This window comes from Porites lutea, chromosome 8 (assembly GCF_958299795.1).
Source record: "Porites lutea chromosome 8, jaPorLute2.1, whole genome shotgun sequence".
Classification (NCBI taxonomy): Eukaryota; Metazoa; Cnidaria; class Anthozoa; order Scleractinia; family Poritidae; genus Porites; species Porites lutea.
This window is the reverse complement of record NC_133208.1, coordinates 3858177-3875768: the sequence shown is the minus strand read 5'-3', so window position 1 is coordinate 3875768 and position 17592 is coordinate 3858177. Positions and strand designations below refer to the sequence as shown.

General features: G+C 40.0%; 1 protein-coding gene across 1 annotated transcript in view; it reads left to right on the top strand.

Annotated features, from left to right (window-relative positions):
* Positions 1-17592, top strand: part of LOC140945745 (cullin-associated NEDD8-dissociated protein 1-like) — a 52901-nt gene that overhangs the window by 32815 nt on the left and 2494 nt on the right. The window contains exons 24-38 of the mRNA XM_073394797.1: positions 1064-1120; positions 1916-1973; positions 3291-3376; positions 4208-4270; positions 4865-4960; positions 5848-5915; positions 6556-6650; positions 7310-7413; positions 11299-11366; positions 12008-12122; positions 12620-12694; positions 13619-13690; positions 15460-15576; positions 16783-16854; positions 16941-17051. Coding sequence (XP_073250898.1) covers positions 1064-1120; positions 1916-1973; positions 3291-3376; positions 4208-4270; positions 4865-4960; positions 5848-5915; positions 6556-6650; positions 7310-7413; positions 11299-11366; positions 12008-12122; positions 12620-12694; positions 13619-13690; positions 15460-15576; positions 16783-16854; positions 16941-17051 — 1257 coding nt within the window. The remainder of the gene's footprint in view (positions 1-1063; positions 1121-1915; positions 1974-3290; positions 3377-4207; positions 4271-4864; positions 4961-5847; positions 5916-6555; positions 6651-7309; positions 7414-11298; positions 11367-12007; positions 12123-12619; positions 12695-13618; positions 13691-15459; positions 15577-16782; positions 16855-16940; positions 17052-17592) is intronic.

The following is a 17592-nucleotide window of genomic DNA, read 5'->3' as shown; positions in this document are numbered from 1 at the left end:
TACTACGAGTCTTAGCAAGAAAGTCGAAGTGGCGGAAACAAGATATCAAGTGTAAGAAGTTTTTAACATCTTGCGATCGGGAGAGCGCGTAACCTCCTTCACTAAAGATAACAGTGCCAACCTTTCTAGTGAAAAATGGTAAAATGAAGCTTTCTGGGGAGTCTATATTTTGAGAATGCGCGAAAAAACTTTACGTCAAATCTCGTACTCGTAGTCGTGCTCGTCATCCCCTAATGCTAGGGGAGCACTGCGTGACTCTGACTCGAGCGGTTGCGAAGGAGAGTCAAGTATGGCACATGTGAGTTGTGTTATCTTCCCATCCTAGGGCTTTCACTTAAAGCTGGGGTCGGGGATTTCCCTCGGTGACTATGACCATCACCCCCTGGGTTTTTTTGTTTGAAATAAACGGGAAACAGATCCATTCCTCGCCTACTAATTGCATATAGTCGGCAACTTTAAACAAGTGTACTTTAACTCTCTCACAAGATCTTAGGGACAAGCCATCTTCGAGGATTAACTGTCTTAAGGCCTGATTGCATTGAGGGAAGGGACCCAAGGTTGGTGAGGTAACCCGCTTGGGTAGGGTAACTCGCCTGTCCATATAATCTCTCATTTAAATTTGATCACGTTTACATGATAAGTGAGGTGCACCGCCGCGGGTTACTTCACCTACCTGGGGTCCCCCACCTCCATGTAAACAGGGCCTTAATTAAATAGTGTGGTATGGGTTTCTTGGTTGGTTGAGCTCTATAAAAAAATAAGGTAAAGAGTTATTAAGAATATCTGGAGAACTAAACAAGTTAAGTGGATACAAGCAGTACTAAGACAAAAATTCATCTTAGTGGGTAATATATTTGTACACCCAAGGATAAAGTTAAAAGTATATGCGTATATATAACATATTTAAAAAGTTGAATTGTCTTAATAGTTTTGAATAAAGTTTGTTAAATTTTATGTTCGACTTCACTGGAGAAAGTTTGTTAAGTGCTTCTAAGATGCTTTATAGGTGCTCTCAAAGGCGTGGACTCGCCGTCATTAATCTTGTTCTTTTCTTATCTTTCAGCTATCGCTTACATTGTTAACTTCCGTGGCTAAGATCCACAAGGACACCATGGCACAGGTGCGGTGGAACAATTGTAATTTCGTAACAACATTATGGGCCAAAAACTCCCAGCATTGTTGGATGTTACATGTTGCGTCCGTTTGCACACCCTGTTCCGTGCTTTTGTGTGTTGTTGGGCCGGGAGTTGTTGCACAAAGTTTGAAAACGGTAAAACGTTTAAGCCAACAACTCCCAACATTTCTTGTCTTCCGTGATCGTCGAAGCGTAGCGCAGCAATGTTGGATCCGTTTGCACAACTCTTCCACCATTGCTGGGGCCTTTTGGGCGCATTTCACATGATTTACGAACTCTTATGGGTTGTATCCTTCCCACGATACACTCCCATGTCCCAACATTTTTAGGAGTTGATGCGTCCGTTCTCACGTAACTTAATATACAGTTATTGAAGAACTTAAACCGTGGAAACTTTAAATGTATTCTTTCACTCTAGAGCGCCTTCTGCTACTCTTAAAGAAGAATTGCTTTACAGAAAGTGTCAAGGTGATGTTACACGGGCGATTCGCAAGGACGATTTTTAGCACAACGCAGCGTTGAAATGTTGGAGCAATATTGTAACCATTCGAAACAATGTCGCAGCAATGTTGCCACGCTGCATGGCGCTAAAAATCGTCGTTGCGAATCGTCTCGTGTTACATCACCTTTAGACCCCGTGCAAAACAGACGCAACAACGCTCAACATTTTAGCGAGTTGTTGGCCAACAACTTTGCGTCCGTTTGCTTTGGACGTTATTCTTTGAAGTCTCGCTACAAAATTTAATAAAATATTAATTGTATTCATTATTCCTTGTCTAGGCTTGCTCGTCAACTCTTCCCGCCATAATGGGATTAATTAGATCTCCACTTCTGCAAGGTTAGTTATAGCCTCGTTGTTAAAGACAATTCTGTTGTCAACAAGATTTTCCTTCTACCGTTTTACTGGAAAGAGCACCGCCCTCGAATTCAATTTGCAACTTATGCCCCGTGTATATGAGGAAAAGGAGCGCTTACCGTTTGTGACAAAATTTCGTTAAAAAACTTTGTGACAAATAGTACCATTTACCACCTAGTTGTACCATTTGCAAAACACCCTAACCCTCCTGGGAAAAGACCTCCGTTTTTCACCTTCCGCCTCAAGAGGAGGCCTAGAACTGGTTAACCAGACAAATGGTACAAAAAATTTCGGTCGTTTGGGTAAAAACGAGAAAAATGTAATACCTCGAAAGATATATATATTTTTTTTGCCAGAAATTTTTACCTGGATGAACCGTTCCATTTGAATTTTTCCTGGAATTATTGGGTTTCTCATCGAATTGTAAGCGCTCAAAAGCTGTCCCGGGTAGAATAATCACCTGCCTAGCCGAGCTACCCTGGGTGAACCAACGTTTTATACATTTCCTTCCAAAAGGTGGAGAACCGTTTGCGAGAGACAAAAAGTCGTAGGCGAGAAGGCTGGGTCAACCTTTTGTGATGGTGATGGTAGGGTCGCCCTCCTGGCTGGACCAACTTTTCCGGCCCCACCTTTTCTCCATATAAACACTTTGGCTCGCTCAGCCAGGTCAATCTGGTCAAGGCGCCGAGATAATCAGACAAACTTCATATACGCTTCCTGAAGTGGACTCAGCTAGGAAGGTTTCCCTTCTTCTCGGGACAGGTTTTCTCCATATAACTTTTCGAGGCCTTAAAGGCCCCTTGTACAGTAAGAGCACTTCTACAACCCGCGGCTCCTGAATATACGACGTTTTAAAGGAGCTGTGTCACGAAATTCAGCCAAATTAGGTATTACAAAATGCCCGTTAAATCCAAGAGAAACATAGAAATAACCGCTTAAAACATTAAAGGAAGGTTAAAATAACCTAACAGATACAACAGATGCCACGGATGGGCAAGACTGAAGAAGACTGAAACGGATTGAAATTAGTGTTTTCGAAAACTGTTCAGCCTAACAGTTTTTCAAAGTTTATCTCTGCTGTTTGCAACTTCAAAAATAATTCTCAGGAGACATATTTGTTTGTCTCGAATCTCTGACTTTGTCATTTACATGTAATTTCTTTGCTTACTTTAAGTTCCATAGCGATTGAGGGCGAGTAATTGGCAAAATTAAACAAAATGAACTGGACTGCCGTGACACATCCCCTTTAAGTAAAACGAGCACTTAAATGTAGAATTTTTGTTTGTAAACGTTTTCTAGGCGGAGCGTTAAGTGCGACCCTGACACTACTCACTGAGTTGGTCCTGTCAGGAATGAAGGGAATGGCATTCAAGGATCTCTTCCAGGTATGAAAGCTCAGTCAAATAAATAAGTTTATTTTCGGTCTGTCAGCTATTAACCGCGAACTGTCAAGAACAATTCTGAATGTTCAACAACAAATACTGCCCTATGCCTTGGTGTTCCTCCCTGCGCTTCTCGCTTTCACCAGCTGTATTTTTATAACACCAGGGTTGCCGCGGTCAGGGAAAAATCAGGGAAAGAACATTTTTTCAAGGTCAGGGAAATTGGTAAAAAGTCAGGGAAAATCTTTGATATTGTCAAAGTCAGTGAAAAGTCAGGGAATACTATTTTCATTGCGCACAAAATCCCGTAAAAAGTGTAAAGAGTTCGAGAGTAAAGACAGGAATATTGACGGTCTACCAAAAAAGCCGAAGCAAATGTAAACATGGATAGTTTTTTAATTATTATTATTTTATTATGAGTCACCTAATGCAAGGTCAGTGAAAATTGTATAGAGGTCAGTGAAAAGTGAGGGAATTTTTTAGTTTCTGATGAGTGGCAACCCTGAGAGCGTAGACGTTCTTACGGCTTCGTCACGTGTTCTTTCTCCATGAAGGTTGGAAAGCAACACTTGACAATGCCCTAAGACCGTCTGCGTCGGAGGTTATGCGTTTTTGATAGAAGTTTGTCTTTGAGCGCGATTCTGAAGATGAGTTAAACAGTTGTTGTTTGGTCTCGACCTTCCTTGAATAGGTGGCTTTGTCCAGTACGCCGTTATCTCCAACTGACAAACCAACCGCTCCAAATTCACTTGGTTGGGGAACGCACAGACACGTGTAGAGCAGTTATTAAAGTGCTCCTAGGCTCTTACTTTTTACTTTACTTTACTTTTTTAGATGCTAGTGTCGCCCATTTATTCATCAACTCATGGAAACCAGCAGGTGGTTATTCATAAGCAGGTTAGTGAACTTGTAGACTGTTTTCTTCCTCTTCCAAGTCCGTGCGTATGAAACGTCTCCACTCAGGTGGCTAGCATCTACGCACTTTTATTAAAACAATAGAAAGAGTTCAATTCCCACATAACAGTTTTGGGACATCAACGTAGGCGCCGTTTCATTGGTTTGGAACGCCAATATGGCCGCCTTGACGTCATATGAAAACGCTCTATAACAAACACTTTTAAATTAATTTCGCCAATGTCAGTTACATTTAAAGCTTATAATCTTTCTTGGACACCATTGTCAAAAGGAAAAATGCTTTATATTAGCTAGTAACATTTTTCGTGCGTTTTTCGTTCAGTGGCTTACCAACTAAACTTCTTATTTTCACCATAAAACAAAATGACCTAAAGATGAGTAACCAACCAGACCAACCGAAAACGGTAGATCCCAAATAAACACGACTTACTTTACTTGTAAGCGTACAAAATCCGGCATTCACAGTTCACAAGAAAGTCATGTAAAGAAAATAAAGCCCCAGTCATTTTTATTCTGCATTGGCACGAAGGGCACAAGTCGCCTTTTTTTGTTTAGATAACATTTTTTTTTTTTCAGGCGTATCATTCCATTGCGAAGTGTGTGGCTGCGTTAGCTATGTCGTGTCCAGCAGATCGACAATCTGTCGTGAATCAGTTTGTTAAAGATATCCAGGTACTATTAATGTATTTTCCGAATTTATTATTCTATGTATTTTTTGAAGTACATGTAATGGTATCACAGTGCTTTTCATCTTTCTTAATAAGACTCTTGTACATTCTGTTATCTAAGTTCAGACAACAATAACTGAGTTTAAAAATAGTGAAATTATCTGACGAGCAAGCCCTCCATTTGGGGAATGTTGTTTTTTGTAAGTTCTTGAATTTCTGTCGTAAGCGGTCAGATTTGAATTCAATTTTTCTCTAATCCTTAGTTATCTTAATCCTGCTTGAACAAATAGATCTGAAGATTTAATTCTCTGGTGTTGTATTCTCCATTCTTTGCCACGTATTTTGTACAAGAATAAGAGAGCACTTGGTCGTGGCTCCAAGGATACACAATGTAACGCTGTATATTTGATCTCCCTTGGTCCGCAACATTTACTTAATAAAACACAAGAGAGGTTACTAGACTTGCTACAAGTCGACCTCTCACAAGTTCTTAAACGTGAACGAAGCGAGCTTTAATGCATGAGGTCGCGCAACGACCGACCGAGCGACGAAGTCCCGAGGCCGACTTGTATTATAAATTTCACGCGGGAAAAAATGATTGACATATGCTATGTCGGGCTCGGCGTGAAATATCACTCACTGTCCTATGGGTCAACTGTCATGACGTCACTGGTAGAATTTTCGACCGGTGAATTTCGCGCCAAACTGGTGTGAAATTCCTTTAAAATGGTATAACCAACCAGGAAAAAAAGGACTTTTAGAAAGTCTTAGAGGTTACGAACTAAAGAGAAAGTGTTGTCCTGTGACTCTGTAAAGTTTTCTCGCGTCACACACAAATTCTATCCGCCATCAACTGACACCGACCGTCGTTTCAATTATTTTGATTTGCAGAGCGCCAAAGTTTCTGATCCTGTGAGGCTGTTTTCACTTCTTTCTCTGGGCGAAATAGGAAGACACATGTATGTATCAATGCTTCGATTGGTCCCCCCCCCCCCCCCCCCCTCCTGTTATTGATTCAGTTCAATTCAATTCCTTATTTTACACTGACTATATAGGGCATTAGAGAGCTTTAGATTCTAAGACGAGAACGAGATTTTGGCAATACAAAGTAGTGCGCACGAGTGAACCAGCGCCACTTTGGAGGGAAAATGTTCTCCTCGTACTCGTCCTCTTCTTCTAATCTACAGCTCTCTATTTACACAAGTTAAATACGGATAGAAGAAGAAAACAATAGGCAACGAATAATCGTTAGGCTAAGAAGAGATAATGTACATTTGTGTGCGGTGTCCAAAGTAGCAAGAGCTTTTTAGTTGGACACTGCCACATTCAGAAAAATTGCAGCAGAAAAGAAGAGAGAAGAAAACCAAATTATATCAGTGATGGAGTATGTAGAGTAGAAGTAAAATTATTTTTGATTAAAAAATAGTCGCAGCAAAAAGGGAAAGGAGGAAAACATTATTAAGTTAAACCAGCAAGCAAGGATCTGGAAGGCAAAAAGCAGGCAAACGAATAAACAAAATCAATGACTGAAGCATAAGTTTGTTAGTCAACATTTAAGTATTGAAAACTAAGATTTAAACTCAACTCTGTGTTTTGCAGCGACCTAAGTAGTCATAAGGACCTGGCTGTCGCCATTCTGGAGTGTTTCTCATCTCCGTCTGAAGAAATCAAATCAGCGGCGTCCTTCGCATTAGGTTGGTTTAGTATTTCACTGTTTTTTTTAGCCCAGCGTTTGGCAGTGCACACTTTGAGACTTGACAATATCCCTAGGACATATCTTTGCAGCATACCTGTGCGACATATACCTGCTTCTTGTCCCTGGCACATTTCCCCGCATATCCCTGGGATATATCCTTGCATTATACCCCTGGGACAATCATATCCCTGCCAAATGGGACCCCACACAATGAGACTTGACCATATCCCTAGGACATGTCTTTCCCACATGTCTGTGCGATATATATCTGCTTCTTATCGCAGGCACATTTCCCTACATATCCCTGGGACATTTTCCTGCATTATACCCTTGGGACAACCATATTGCTGCCAAATGGGACCCCACCCAAAGACACTAAAACATATCCCTGGGAGATATCTTTGCTGCATATGTGTGCGATATATACAGGCCTGCTTCTTATCCCAGGCACATTTCCCTGCATATCCCTGGGATATATTCTTGCATTATACCCCAGCGACAATCATACCCCTGCCAAATGGGACACCAGTGTTTCCCACCTTTTAAAGTTTAAAAAAAATGTTAGCAACGCCAGTGGATTGCGCATCACAAGGTTTGAATTTTATTGGTAGGCCTGTGCTGTGTTACCTTAACAGAAGTTTCTTTTCTTCCTTACAGGTAAAATTGCCGCTGGTAATTTGAACTTGTATTTACCGTTCTTGCTCAAAGAAATTCAGGCAAATCCCAAAAGACAATATCTACTCCTTCATTCCCTCAAGGAGGTTTGTACTTCTTAAGTATTTCATTGTTCAGGGTGGTAGCCACTGTGGATATTTCTAAAGGGGTTAACTTTGCTGTTGGCCAGAACCTCTTTACAACCTCTAATTTGATAGGTTCATGTTGGCCCAAAGCTCTGTTGTTTCAGAGTTGGGGTTCATTGTTAGTTTTGTTTGCGTTAGGGCTATCTGTTGTTTTCTAAACCAATCCTGTGAGCCGTTCTTAGAGCTTCCAGCCCACCCTAACTTTGGCCTTTTGGTCAAAATTTGAAATTCCTTCTATTTTGGTCAAAATCGACCCGTAGATTATGTTTGGCGATGTTTTAGAATGCACGCAAACTCTCCAAACAAATACAGTGAAACCTCTATTAAGCGGACACATTCGGGACCTTCCCAAGTGTCCGCTTAATAGAGGTTGTAAAAATTGGGCAATGTTTTTTAACGATCAACATTCAACGGTTACCCTGTACTGTGATAAAGTTGCATGTTGTTAGAGAAGCTATCCAGTCGATATCCAGAGTTCAAGTTCATTACCTTTCACTACCAACTTTAATTTGTTTGTAAATGCAAAAACATTAACCGACTTCAGTCCGTATTTCAAGGACGTAATCCTATGGGGCGCCAAATGTATTTTTATTATTTAGAGTGGTTATTTGTATATAACCAAAACAATGTTGGTTATTTACAAATAACCACATTACAGTTTTATTATTTCTAAATAACCAAAATATAAAATTGGTTATTTACAAATAACCAAAAGTGAAATTTGGTTATTTAGCAAATAACCAAAAATTAAAAAATGGTTATTTATTAAATAACCAAACTGTGAGATTAGTTATTTATTAAATAACCAAAATGCGTAAATGCGAAATTGGTTATTTATTAAATAACCAAAATGCGAAATTGGTTATTTATTATATAACCAAAATGCAGGCAAATGGAAAATTGGTTATTTATAAACAAACTGGATAATTTGTTTTTTAGTAAATAAACAAACATGGACGATTAAAAATCCAAAAACGTGTAAAACAGGTTATTTAATACAGAAATGGTTATTTACCTAATTTGGTCTTAGCAGGTGGCCACGTGGCCCATTTTCCCGCTCATTTTCCATAACGACTTGCAGACTTCTATTTCCAACATGGCTTCTTCCACTTCCTTCACTTTCCTCTTTTCTCTTTCATTTACCTTCTTCCACCCTCATTTTCCTTCATTTACTTTCATTTTCCTCCGTACACCTTCATTCGCTTTCATAAATCTTCATTCACCTTCATTTATTTTAATTCACCTTCATTCTAATTCATTTACATTCATTCACACTCATCTTTCGTCATTAATATTCATCTACCTACATAGGCCTTCATTTACCTTTGCCTTCTCTCACCTTCATCTACCGTCATCTTCCTCCATTAGTCTTCATTCACCTTCATCTATCTCCGTTAGCCTTTATCCACAGTCACCTACATTCATTAGCCTTCTTTTACCTTCATACGGCTACATCTAGCACCATTAGTCTTCATTTACCGTCATCTACTTCCGTTTTCATGATAGTCCAGAGATTATCGAACGAATTGTCGTGCCGTCACATTATTCATTTCTGACTCATTTGTTCCCTTGTCCTTTAATCTTCAGACATTACACATATTAAAAAAAAATTTTGTATTTCCGTGAAACGTATCCTATTTTATACTGTTTTGTTATACAAGAGGGTCTTAACGAGGTATATATTTTCCCGACTGATCTCACATTTTGGCCATAAAATTTTGATACCTGATCCCGTGAAAATCTTTTGATCCCTTGATTCAATTCTGTACTTGCTAAAAACTGAATGAAATACGAAATAAAGTGTCTCTCTCTTCGAGTTCTTTTACAATTTTATTGGTAATATCATTTGCTGACTGGAGAATTGAGATTGGCTCCCGTCTGTTCTTTCGAGTTATCATAATTTCTATAATAATCCGTTCCACTTTAGAGCTCCCATAATGATGTATTCTTTAATAAACCTTTCGCACGCAAGTAGGGAGGAAAGCTGTAGCGCTGAGGGCGACCCAACTTAGTGGGATCTGGGGGCATGCTCCCCCGGAAAATTTTTATATTTAGGGTCTCGGAAATCCTATTCCAGCGTTTTCCTCGGGATATTTTCAGTAAATTGATACGCAGGAAAATGCTACTTTCCTGCTCCTGAGATCTCTTTGGGCAAAGATTGGCTTGACCAATGATCAAAAGTACCTACAGAATTCCACAATGTCAGGATGATTAGAGAATCCTGTCGCAATAGGCTTTGCACTACGGGCAGCCATCTTGGATGAGCGTCAAAACTACTCAGGGACTATTTTTCTCGTCTCCACCCACACCGCCCCCTGCCCCCTGAGTAGTTTTGACACTCATCCAAGATGGCAGCCCGTAACGCAAAGTGCTCGATCTCGACGATCTCACGGAAAGATAAGGACTGTGAACATTCTGTAGTGGCATATATCAGATTTAGATGGGTCAGTAGCTATCTTCAAAGCAGCTCGGAGCCATTTCTGCATTTAACCGCACTATGTGTTTGGAAGAAGCCATGTTGGAAATAGAAGTCTGCAAGTCGTTATGGGAACTGAGCGGGAAAATGGGCCACGTGGCAACTTGCTGAGGCCAAATTAGGTAAATAACCATTTCTGTATTAAATAACCTTTTTTTGCACAGTCTGGGATTTTTAATCGTCCATGTTTTATTTACTAAATAACCAACTGTCCAGTTTGTTTATAAATAACCAATTTTCCATTCTGCCTGTATTTTGGTTATTTAATAAATAACCAATTTCGCATTTTGGTTATTTGATAAATAACCAATCTCGCATTTTGGTTATTTAATAAATAACCAATTTCGCATTTTGGTTATTTGATAAATAACCAATTACGCATTTTGGTTATTTAATAAATAACCAATCTCGCATTTGGTTATTTAGAAATAACCACTTTTTAATTTTCGGTTATTTGCTAAATAACCAAATTTCACTTTTGGTTATTTGTAAATAACCAATTTTATATTTTGGTTATTTAAAAATAATAAAACTGTAATGTGGTTATTTGTAAATGACCAACATTGTTTTGGTTATATACAAGTAACCACTCTAAATAATAAAAATACATTTGGCGCCCCATAGTAATCCGATACTACTGTTGTCAATTCAGTCCGGTGTCCGCTTAACATAGGTTTTTAACAATAGAAATTAGCCAAATACATCTTATTTTAGCGTCCACGTCCGCTTTATAGAGGTGTCCGCTGAACAAGGGTTCGTTATAAAGGGAAATATAAGACATTAATTCCGGGACCCAGCCTAATGTCCGCTTAATAGAGGGTGTCCGCTTAATTGGGAGTCCGCTTCATAGAGGTTGCATTGTAATAAAGATTTCGATCATGGGTGGAGCCAAGTCTCCCTCGCAGCCCTTTTTTGGAAACTTTGCAAGGGAGACTAGGATGGAGCCCTTTTAGATATTTTGCAAGGAGTTCACCTTCGATTTGGGTTCAATTATTTTGGCTGTTCGAAGAGATGGTTGATTCAATTAATAAGCGGACAAGTAAAAAATCAGCTTTGCACTGTGTCTCCCCACTGAGTGTGCTATTACTTCCGCAATATGTAGTTGATCTTCTCTAAGGGTTGATTTCCAGTGTCGCGTAATTTTTACGTGCGTACGTGCGTAAGATTTACGTTCGCAAATAAAATAGAGGCAATGTATGAAAGGTCGCACGTAAGCGTAACAGAAGAACCTCGCTCAACTTCACGTTTAATCTCAACACTTTATATCTTGCCTCCATTTTTTAACGTGATTAAATTTTACGTGCGTTAACGTGCGTAGCCAAAAACGCGTCAGTGGAAATCAACCTTAATGGAGTCGTTTGTTCCTGCAGGTTATATCATGCGAGGCGGGCAGTTCAACCGGTGTGGAAGCGCTTAGGCCGTTTATTGGCTCCATATGGTGAGTTTCAACAACAGTGAACTTACGCAACAGGATGGTAAAGGAAAGAAGGCGGTAGACCTTGTGTGACAAGCGTGACAGTAATTTTGTTTGAACAAACCTTTCCGCCAAACTTCACCTTTCTTGAAACAGGTGTCTTTGTCATAAGACCAGAAAACGTAACGTTAAGTGATGATCACGACAAAACACGCAAATAATAGCCCTCTCACGTTTGTCACTCACGGGAGTTCTGCCGTCCTGTTTCATAAGCTCACTAATAACGATGGGGGTAGGGTCACGAAAGAAGAAATGACAAGAAATATTAATAGGAGTGTCCTACAAGAAGTGTTGTGAATAAGTTGCTATATAGTCAACTCCCTCTAAGATGGACATCTTTGTGACCGGCACTATGTGTCCTTCTTTAATGAGATGTCCGTCCTACAGAGAGTCAACTAAAATGAGTAAAGAAAGCAGGTACCAACTCTAGGTGTCCGTTTTAGCCAGGCATCCGTGAAGAGAGCGTTGACTGCCCGCCTACCCCTCCCCTAAGCCAACATTGTGCCCTAAGTGAGAAGTAAGTGTTAATGTTGGCCTAGGGGAGGGGTAGGTGGGCAGTTTCCCAGGAACGTGTAATGATCCGACTATACTTTGTGTTTGTCTAGGACGTTGTTGTTCAGCCACTGCGAGAGCACGGAAGAAGGAACGAGGAATGTTGTGTCTGAATGTCTTGGTAAACTTACGCTGGTTGACCCAGTTCGACTTCTTCCACAATTAAAGGTACGGACGTGAACGTGTGACATTCAGTAAGTGTAGGTTGTGTGCGCGCGTAATCGTAATGTCCGCGCGTTTTGTTTACTTATTTAATTGACGTGCGCATTTAATTCGTTGACGCCTTACGTTTTCTTTGTGTTGTTTTCCTACTAATTTACACCTTGTCAGTAAATGTGTTCACATTGTGGGTGGCTCCCCCTAAAATGTTCTACAATTGGAGCAGAAACCAATTGTGGGATTGCGCACATTTTAGGCATCCTACTGATGAACAGTTACGACTTGCAGATATTTCGAGCAACAACAATTTTTCACTGTAGAGAGGGTTAAACAAGAGTCAATATTTGCAGTGTCCGCCGGGACAAAAAAAGTGGCCGTTGTAGAGAGTTGGCCGTTAGTGGGAGTTCGACTGTATTATTGCTAGAAGAGGCCTTAGCAGCCGATAGTTTAGATCTTCGGCAGTGAATCAGGACTCTTTTGTGCTTACTTTCTATTTTCTTTTGTAGGATTATCTTAATTCAGACTCTGCGTTTGCAAGGAGTACAGTGGTGACAGCCGTTAAATTCACGATTTCCGATCATGTAAGGAAATGCATACAGTGACAACCAAACCGCCCCACCACCCCCTCCCCCATTAAAAAATTTAACTTGTTAACCATTTTCTAGTGAGAAAATCTCGTACGGTAGTCGTTATTCTCGTCCTCGAATCTAAAGGTCGCCAGTTGACAATTATTCCACTAGTGCGCGTTGGCTATAATAATCTTATTAGGCTGATTTAGCAACAAAACGGGAATGTCAATTGACGACGGCGCGCGCAAATCAAACAACTGGCTTGACCAATGGCAGAGCGAGAAATTGGGAACCGGAAGTCGAATTTAGTCCTTTTCGCGGGCTTTCCCGTCGTCAAATGACGTTCCCGTTCTGTTGCTAAATCAGCCTATTATCCAACAAGCACGACTGTAACAATTGTTTTACTAAGAACGCACACAAAATATCGAGAATTCTTCCCGGCTTTACTTGTTAAAACCACCGATTTTCAGTATATTTTAAACTTTGAACAGACGCGTACAGTTAGGAGGGTATTACGGTTGTTTTTTTTGAGGGGGGATGGAATGATGTTGATTTGAGAAGGAAATGAAGTTAGGGTAGAAACGGCATACACATATACCAGTTATCCCGCTAATGGGATCAGAGGCATTTTGTTGTAGTGGTGGACTATCAGGTTATTATCTACTAATTATTCACTTCATATTTTAATTTAAAACATCTTCCCTCTAAATTTTATACATTGAAGACATTCGAAAGATCATCCAAAAAGTCAAAAATAATTATTGAATTAAGGACTGTAACTTACTTGAGTCATTTTTTGAAGGGTAAAAATCAACGAAAAATAATGCTTTGAACCATACTGCCCCCTTAATATATTTGGAGAGCTAAGCCAATCAGAGCTCTAGAATTGTATTATCCAATGATTCAGTTTGTAATAACATCTCTTATGTCTTTCAGCCTCAGCCAATAGACAGTCAGTTAAGAAGCTGCATTGGAGATTTCCTTAGAACTGTTCAGGACCCTGACTTGGTACGTCAGTTTATCATTTTGATCTCGTGTCCTTCCTCATTAACCCTTTCAGTGCCAAGTGTGTTCAAGGGCAAAATTCAACAAAAATTCCCAAATTTCGTTTTGTAAAATTTTGAAAACAAATAGCGCCGTTTGAAAGTACAGGCAGAGAGGTTTCATTTGAATGGTCACATCATAGGATTTTGTCCACAGACTCAAAAGTTAAGACTACCTTAAGGGACTCCAACATTCACCCTGGCAATGAAAGGGTTAAAGGAGCTGTGTCAAGCTACACTGTGGGGACCTTGAGTTAATGTCCTCATTAGCGAGAGTCCGTAATAGTGGGAGTTTATTTCAGTCAAACGTCTGCAATTTTTTTTCCCCGGGATGTAGCTGCTTTCCTAATTATTAGGGTGTCTGTTATAGAGCGGTGTGTGTGCGTAAGGCGAGAGTTGACTTTACAGTGTATTTACATGAACTGAACTCCAAAAATAAGGGTCCAGTGTTGTTGTAATATTCAACACTATATTTTAGACATTGAAACTGTTTCCTGTCGTCTGTTGTAATAGATGGCAAAGGCAAAAGTTGGGCCAAAATAATGCTGGCTCACGCGTGCGCATTACTCTGTATTGAGGTGATACTGTTCATTTCTCTTACGGACGAGGGTTTAACTGACGTTAAGGTTAAAGCCACTAAAAATTGATCAGATTAGATCAAGTAAACACTGCATGAGAACGTGTGTTTAAATCGATGTCCAGACGTAGAAAGTTGGGCGAGACCCATTTGAGTTTCTTCAATCGTCTTAAAGTTGTCTGGATACCAGGTAGAACGCAGTTTCGAGTGTAGCTTCTCAAATGGAAGACCTCAATTTTTTTTTTACGTTAAACGCTCACAAGAATCGTGTTTTCTTTGGCCTTATGAAACCTTCGGATACACCGTTTTCGTGTAAGGGTGCCGGTAGATTCTCTGTATATGTAGCCGTAAATATGTGTAGTTTGCCTCTTGTCCCTGGGAAATGACGCGGCTACTGGCCAGAACGGTTACGTCACTATGAAATCTGCTAAATTATGTGTCTCCGGGTCTGATTTTTCCAGACACCTGGAAGTCTGAAATTTGGGGGGTCTAAGTTTTCAAAACACTCGGGATTTGCGAGGTGTGAGTTTTCACAACACCCGGAAATCATGAGTGCTCTTTATAAAACTACAGAACAGAGATGCTCGCCGTCCCGAACCCGTAGCAGGAACCACAGACCTCCCAAACTCAATATTTGAGCGCTTGTTAAAAATTAATACAACTGCTAGTACTGCGTAACGTAGCGTTTTATAGGGTTATATGAGAAAAGTAAAAAAAAAAGAATAGAAAAACTATCGCCTTTTCTTTGCTTATTTTGGAGCAAAGAATGATAATAAACTTACGTTTGCTGTATTTTGGTTTCCTGTGTCCTTTTGAAGCGTTTTGGGCTGGTTTTGTTATCCTGTTTTAACCTTAATAATTACAAGTCTCGACCTGTCGCTCGCATATTGAGTTTGGGACGCCTGTGCGGAAACGGTTTAACTTGATCTGTGTACTGTATGGTTGTCATTAGGAGGCGGGGACGGGAATTTCCCCCTGCTACTTTCATGGAAAAATTGAAGAAAAATAGAACCAAAAGAAATTCGTAGCAGTTTGATTCCCCGCTTACTTGTTGTATTTACCCGGCAGCTTGAAATCTTACTGACAGTCCTGGTACTATATAATTTTGAGGATTAGAACGAGCGTTTAATGTTTGTTTGTGTATTTTGTCTTTTTAGAACGTCCGTCGTGTAGCACTCGTCACGTTCAACTCTGCGGCCCATAACAAGCCTAGTCTCATAAGAGATTTGCTGGATCAAATCCTTCCTCAGTTGTACAATGAAACCAAGATTAGGGTAAGTGACAAACAACGACTGTAACGAATGTTTCTAAGAATCAAGCCCAGTTTGCAACGTTCTTTCTTTCTTTTCTTTTTTTTATGCTCGCATTAAAAAATTCTAAGAAAAATCGACAGTTCAAGTTCTTTTTTTTTGTCGCTCGCATTAAAATTAAAAGTCTTGAATAAATCGACATTACAACGTTTGATTTGATATAGAATATGTTCTCTTGCGGTCGGAGAGTAAAGATGCGTTTTTTTGTGTGTGTCATTCTGACCTTAATATTGTAATTTATTCTATGTAACTTGGCTTCCTAGACTTCTTAACTCTCTAATTATTTTAGGAAGCCAACACCCCTTTTTGTTTCAATTTTTATTTGATGTAAATTTCATCTTTCTTAAGTGTTGTTGTTGTTGTTGAAATGTCACGTCACTAGTGCGTGGCGCGTGAGACACCCCTGAAGGTATCCGAAGTAACTTGAACGACTTCTGGGTCATTGATGGAAATCATACGACGGCCATGCTAAGCCGCCGCAGAATAAAAAGCCTTCTTGTTTTTTACACGTCTTAACCCGTTCTCGAATTTTCACTGAAAGGCTACACGCGCAGAATGCTTTCATGCAAAATGAAGGTCGCGTGATAACTCGAAGGAACCTTTGAGCAAACTTTGATTAATCATTAGAGAGATTATTAAGGCGTCACGTTTACGGCAAACGACAAACGTGAATTTGTACCACGTGACAATGTTCTCCCTTTACTTGTCGTTTACTGTTCATTATAACTACACGAAAATCCGTAGATTCACGCCAGTTCTATCCATAAGATTTTTTTGAAGCTGTTTTTATCTGCTCATTTCTCACTTTGAAAATTTCTCAACTTGAATCTCACGTTTGCCGTTTGCCCTAAACGCGATGCTTAGTCTCTCTATTATATTTAGTGGATACTTAAGGTCCTTCGATTTTTTGCTAGCCACTTTTTAGGTTTAACCCTTAAGTCCCAATATACACAAACAAATTCTCTAAACTGGTCTCCATACATTTTGTTTAAGAGTTGAGAGAATTTGTTCAAAGATCAAAGCATTTTCTCTTAGGTGATCATTTTGTTAATTCTCATAACCGTATCTCATGACAATGTATGGATATTGTCAGGAGAAAATTGATGTTGGTCACTATTGGGACTTAAAGGGTTAATTATCAGTCGATTTTTGCTTGCCTTTATTTTTTAGAAAGAGCTTATTCGAGAAGTTGAGATGGGTCCGTTCAAGCACACTGTAGACGACGGTTTGGACATCAGAAAGGTGGGGCTTGTTTGGTTGGTTGATACCCGTACGAAGTTCGCTCACCAGTGAAAGAAATTTACATCCGGTTCTTTTCTTTTAATCAGGCTGCATTCGAATGCATGTACACGCTTTTGGACACGTGCCTGGACCGCTTAGACATCTTCGAATTCTTGAGTCATGTGGAAGATGGGCTTAAAGATCACTATGACATCAAGGTGAGGGAAATCAGCTGACTCTATTGCCTGATACTAGACTTTTGCCGTGTCCGAGTCTTCAGTATGAAGCACTTACACGAAGACAACTCTTTTTACGCCCCCTGTTGGCAGGGCCCGTTTGGAAGGGCACCGCCTTTTTTCGTGATCATCCGATCCTCGTCAAGATCCAGACTTTCGTTACCTTGCAGGCGCCGGTCTTTTTTTTTTTTACAGGCCGCGCGAGAAGACTCGAGATTTCTTCCTTCGCCCTAAAAATCCGGCACCAGCTACGCAGGCTAGACTTTCGTCACGTAATGCACCTCCCCTCAGCGTTGCGTGACGGCACAAATATCGGTTGTGTAGCAGACTAGACTTTCGTACATTGGCCTTTCAAAACACACTTGGTCTTGTCATTGCTTGAGTCATTCTAATTTATTTTCACAAGGATGTTGCTGTTTGGGGTTAATTTCCTGCTTAAGCCATTACCGAGTGTCCTCATCCAAACAAAAAATTATAAAGAAGATATCAAACAAGTTTGGAAACAATCACTCAAAGTGTAGAG